This window comes from Haemaphysalis longicornis, unplaced genomic scaffold (assembly GCF_048455015.1).
Source record: "Haemaphysalis longicornis isolate Haplotype H1 unplaced genomic scaffold, Haemaphysalis longicornis Haplotype H1 scaffold_4, whole genome shotgun sequence".
Classification (NCBI taxonomy): Eukaryota; Metazoa; Arthropoda; class Arachnida; order Ixodida; family Ixodidae; genus Haemaphysalis; species Haemaphysalis longicornis.
In genome coordinates this window covers 183,191,184-183,197,183 of record NW_027526361.1, presented here as the reverse complement: position 1 = coordinate 183,197,183, position 6,000 = coordinate 183,191,184, and the positions used below count along the sequence as shown (strand labels likewise).

The following is a 6,000-nucleotide window of genomic DNA, read 5'->3' as shown; positions in this document are numbered from 1 at the left end:
GCCCTGGTGTGAGGACAGTTCGAGGTGTCGGCCAACCACTTTTCGGAATGAACGCTCTGGAGCCCGGGCTAAACGGTCCCCGTTTCGGAGGTTTGCATCGTCCAATAGTGACCCTCCGCGCCGACCTCCTGATGATCACAGACGACCCTACCAAGGATATGTTGCGCCCCGACCGCCTCCTGTTTGTTATAACTGCGACCTCCCCGGTCATATATCCCGATTTTGTCCCTATCGCCTACGGCAGCCTCAAGGACATTTCGTGAGACCACCTACGGCAATGCGCAACAACCCGCCTTCCGACACGACTATACCGACTTCCACTTTCTACCGGTCCAGCCAGTCAAGCAACATGCGCCACGACTCGCCCGCGTCCGACCGGTACGCACCAAGCCCGATCACCCTCGCCGCGGGGAAGGCGAGGATCGCCGACGCTGGGAAACTAGCTTCTGCGACCCACGGGGGTGAGGTCGCGAGACGGTCGCTTTCACCAATTCCCCCACCTGTGATAATGTCAAAAAACAAAGCGATCGTTAGTGTGAATGGTGTAGAAACGTTAGCTTTAGTGGACACTGGTGCCGCAGTTTCGGTTATGAGTCTTTCTTTCAAGAATCGTCTTGGACACAAAGTTATGTTTGCGTGTGATCGCAACGTTCATTTCCGCGGTGTCGGGGGCGAGCATCTGCGCGCTATCGGCGTTTGTTCCGCGACAGTTACGCTTGGTGAAAAGGCATTCCGGACGGAGTTTATTGTGCTGGCGCAAGCTAACCATGATGTTATTTTGGGTATAGATTGAAATTCTGGAGTGAAATTCTGCCCGCACCAATTGACGATCCCAGCGAGACCAGCGCAGGTGTGCTTTCAGTTGCTGAAGACACCCTGTTACCAGCTATGGCAGCTTCGTTTATTCCGGTGAACTCTGCTCGTTTTCGTTCGAAAAGCTGCACTATTTTAATTGAAGGCGATGCGAACAACATGGTCAAGAAAAATATTTTGGTGCCCCGAGCTCTGGTCGAGGCCACAGACGGACGTAGTCATGTGTGGACGGTAAATGCATCCAGTGAGCCAGTAGTCCTTCCCTGTGGATTCAAGATAGCCAACTTCGACGAACAAGTCAACGTCGCCATTCAAGCGGTGAATCACAACCCCGACCATGCCACGACAGAAAAACCTGACTATACCGCCGCCTTTAAGCGCATGATCAACAACTCCCTTTCGTCCGTCGAACAGTGCGAACTACTGAAAACGCTCGCTCCTTATGCCTCGACTTTCGACTTTGCCCAGGACGATCATTCCTTTTCCGTTCCTGCCTCCCGGCTAAAGCATCGAATCAACACCGGTGATGCGACCCCTATACGCCAGAAGCCATATCGAGTATCGCCTTCCGAACGAAAAATAATCAATGACCAGGCCCAAGAGATGCTAAGCAAAGGGGTGATCCGCGAGTCCTCCAGCCCTTGAGCCGCACCCGTAATCTTGGTCAAGAAAAAAAATAACTCATGGCGATTTTGTGTCGACTATCGTCGTCTCAATGCTGTCACCAAAAAGGACGTATATTCCCTACCGCGCATGGATGACGCTATCGACTGCCTTCATTCCCGCTTCATATTTCTCCTCTCTCGATCTCAGGTCAGGATATTGGCAAATTCCGGTGCACCCATCCGACAAGGAAAAAACAGCCTTCGTGACACCAGACGGCCTATTCGAATTCAACGTCATGCCTTTGGGGCTTTGCAATGCGCCTGCGACGTTTGAAAGGTTTATGGACACCATTTTGCGCGGCCTTAAATGGGAGATATGTATGCGCTATTTGGACGACATCATAATCTATGGCACGACGTTTAGCGAGCATAACCAACGCCTTGGAATTGTTCTCGACAGGATTCAAAAAGCAGGGTTGGTTTTGAATTCAAAGAAGTGTCATTTCGCAGAACGTCAAGCAATCGTGCTCGGGTTTCTCGTCGACAAGGTTTCTCACTATGCTGGCTCGTTGGCCTGCGGGACCCATCTGGTCGGCTCGCTCGCTGGGCATTGCGCTTACAAGAGTACGATTTCTCTGTGTCGTACAAGAGCGGACGCCGACACACTGACGCGGACTGCTTGTCACGCCTTCCTGTCCCGGCGCCTCCGTGTGACGACGATCACTTTGATGACTGTCTGGCATCTCTGTCGACTGCAATTCCCACCGCCTCCAACTTGAAGGAAGAACAACTGAAGGATAGTTCTTTAAAAAGCATGTTTGATGCAGCGCAGCGAGCGCAGCCATCGTGCCCGTTTGTCGTGCGCGACGGCTTGTTGTTCAAGAGGAACTATTCGGTGGATGGCGCCCGCTTCCTTTTGGTTGTTCCAGCCAGTCTTCGCGCCGCCATTTTGCATGCTACGCACGACGACCCCACAGCGGGTCATCTTGGCTTTGTGCGCACGCTACATCGGCTTAAACAGAATTTTTACTGGCCAGGAATGCGGCGATTTGCGAAGTAATACGTTGCCGGCTGCCTGCAATGCCAGCGTCATAAACGCCCTGGGAGCCCTTCGCCGGGACCTCTGCATCCCGTGACTCCACCTACGTCACCATTTGAACAAGTCGGAATAGATCTTCTTGGACCTCTACCGAAGTCTTCGACAGGTCATCGGTGGATTATCGTGTGCGTCGATTACTTGACCCGGTACGTCGAGACGGCCTCTCTCGTTGCAGCTACAGCTGAGGACGTCTCAGCCTTCCTTCTGCGTTCTGTTATCCTTCGTCATGGCGCTCCGCGCGTTATCATCAGTGACCGCGGGCGACAGTTTACGGCAGACGTTTTAGAAGAACTATTGAGACTTTGTGGCTCTGTCTCTCGCCATAGCACCGCATACCATCCGCAAACTAATGGTCTGACGGAGCGCACAAACCGCACGCTGACCAATATGCTATCAATGTATGTTACGTCCGACCAGAAGAATTGGGACACTGTGCTACCATTCGTTACGTACGCCTACAATACCGCCAAACACGACATTACTGGCTAAGCTCCGTTTTTCCTACTGTATGTCCGTGCTCCACGTACATTTCTCGGCAGCATCTTGCCCTTCTCACCACATCACCACCTTTCACTCGCCCAAACTTTGTGCCGTGCTGAAGAGGCGCGCCGGCTCTCACGTATTCGTACTCTGAGCTCGCAAGCTCGTACCAAGGCTCGCTACGATGACCGACATCCTCCCGTCGCTTTCACTCCGGGTGAACAAGTTTGGTTATGGACTCCGGTGCGCAAGAAAGGACTGCACCAAAAATTCCTCTCCACTTACTCCGGACCGTTCGTGGTGCTCTCCCGCTTCAACGATGTGAACTATGTCGTCGCCAAAGTCACGTCTAATGGTCGCCGCTCGAGCAGGACACAGGTCGTGCATGTAGCTCGCCTGAAACGCTGTCACTCTCGCCCCCCTTAACTCGCTCGGCGAGCTTCGTCTGCCCCGGGGGAAAATGTTACGATAGAAGCGGAAGAAACGAAACTCGGAGAGAAGACGACAAAAACGAACTGACCGGCCGCGAGTGGAAAAGAGGAGGAAGACGTTGGTGCTGCGCGCTACTCGCTCTGTGCTCACCGCTCCCCGCCTACGAGTTCCCTGCGCACTGGTCGCCCCATCTTTAATAAAGCCCATCTCATTCCCTACGACCGTGTCAATAGGTTGAGCTCGGCGGACAAAACACGTCTTTCTGATGAATACTAAGGGCAACGACAAAGCACATGTTCGATTGTCTCTTCAACCCCGCAGGCGTCGCACTGGGCCCTACTGGCCATTCCGATGAGGAAGGAGTAGGCTTTTGTGAAAGCCATTCCCAAGAACAGCTTACAAAGTAAAGTAGACTGTGATCGAGACAGCCGACACGGAAGACGGAGCTGGAGTAGAGGGTCCTTGTTATGGAGGCGTGGATGCACAAATTTCGGTGTATTCCACTGAGTAATGGAGGTCCTGCGCGTGAACTGGCGATGCAGCCTAGCGGCATCAGTCCTTGAAAGCGGAAGCAAGAAGGTCCTTTCACTGTCATGGCCTGTCCGGGCAGCTGCATCAGCTGAAACATTGCCAGTGATTCCACAGTGACTTGGCAGCCACTGAAATAAAATAGTATGGCCCTTTATGACAGCCTGGTGAAATAATTCTCGAATTTCTGTCACCAGTTGGTGCAAAGGACCGTAGCGCAGGGCTGCTCGGAAGCTTTGCAGGGCGCCTTTGGAGTCCGTAAAAAACACCATTTTTGGGGTGAAGCTTCCATAATGTATTGAAGAGCTTCACGGATGGCTGCAAATTCAGTAGCCGTCGAGCTCGTGACATGGGCGACATGGAATCGAATTTTCGTTGATTCTGATGGTATACCACCGCACCTACCGAGCTCGACACCGTCACAGAACCATCTGTGTATACATGCTTCCTGTAACTGCATAGAAAACTGTCTGAGAGCCCAGTCATGGTAAGTCGGCCTTCTTTTCAATGCCAGGAACATACAGACGAATCTCGGAGGTTGCCAGGCACCACAACGGGGAGACCGGTGTGACCGCAGGAGTGTAACTTGATGGTACTTCAGCCCTGTGCGCTGCGACAATGGCTGCAAATGCAGAATGTGGACGACTTCGAGGAAGCTGCGCAAGTTGGTGGCATGGTAGCCTTGTGAGGAGCCTGATGTGAAGGCGTGGCGTCTCAGTGGTCACATAAGATGGCTATTGGATGGTCTTCAGCAATGTATATTGTTCCCAGTGTTGACGCACATCGCCGCAAACCAAGACAGGTGCGGAGAGCCTGCGCTTGAATGGTCTGGATCGCCCGAAGGTTAGCGGAGCATGTACCGCATATCGCTGGCAAGCTGTAGCGCAAAACGTCCACGAAAAGTGCCTGGTACAGCTGCAGCATTCCTCTGACCGATGTGCCCCACTTCTTTCCATCGGGAAATCTGAAAATGTGGGCGATAGCGGTGAGTTTCTTCTTCAAGAAAGACACATGCGCACTCCATGACATGTCCCTGTCGATGACCACGCCAAGAAATTTGTGATTTCTGGAGTAAGGTATCGACTTTACATTGATGGTGATGGGATAATTGGACATGTGTTTGCGGGTACATGCAACCACCGCGCACTTATCACTGGAAATGCTCAGTCCTTGTACTCGGAGGTATGATCTCGTCACATTGGCCGCTTTTTGAAGTCGTTCTTGCAGCTGAGTTCGATGGACACCCGAAGCCCAGAGACAGATGTCATCGGCGTAAATGGATACACAGGCAGTCTTCGGTAAAGCTTGTACCAGCCCGAATATAGCGAAATTAAAAGGGTTGGGCTTAGCCCCCCACCTTGTGGAAAACCGCATAGAATGGTGTGCTGCGGTGTTGGGCCGTCTTCTGTCATTACAAAGAATGAACGTCCGGACAAGAAGCTGCGTATCTATTTGTAAGGGCGTCTAGCACAGCTTCGTGAAACACGTTATCACAGGCCCCCTTGACTTCAAGAAAGAGGGCTGCTGAGAGAGGTTTACGGCTTTTTTCGTGCTGTATAAACGCGGCTATATCTGCAACACAGTTAATAGATGAACGCCCTCGTCGAAAACCAGCCGTAGCCTCCGGATATGCATTGTGGTATTCGAGGTACCACTGCAGCCGCGTGAGGAACATCCTTTCCATTACCTTACCAAGGCAGCTTGCAAGGGCAATAGAACGGTACGACGCCAGGTCATGGGGGGATTTGCCCTGGAGCTCGAAAAACTCTTCTCGATCTATTTAATCAGACATGGACAGATGGTGTCATACCCCCACAGTGGAAAACAAGCCGTCTCGTTCCATTGCTAAGTTGTTTAGGTTTGGCTGTGGGTATACAAGACTATTGCTCAGATTCAGTTTCACTTTGGCCGGGTGGCTGAATCGAGTCATAGACGGACAGACAGACAGACAGAACAAAATTTCTTCGCTTAAGTAGCCCAAGAAAGACTATCGTCTTTAAAAGCTATCACCGTCACCGCAGCTACATGCGCCACTTCACGGCC

At 52.1% G+C, this 6,000-nt stretch overlaps 1 protein-coding gene across 1 annotated transcript in view; it reads left to right on the top strand.

Annotated features, from left to right (window-relative positions):
- The first annotated feature begins 277 nt into the window (after positions 1 to 277).
- Positions 278 to 6,000, top strand: part of LOC144180137 (cytochrome P450 3A13-like) — a 128,188-nt gene continuing 122,465 nt past the window's right edge. Inside the window, exon 1 of the mRNA XM_077708529.1 lies at positions 278 to 378. Coding sequence (XP_077564655.1) covers positions 278 to 378 — 101 coding nt within the window. The remainder of the gene's footprint in view (positions 379 to 6,000) is intronic.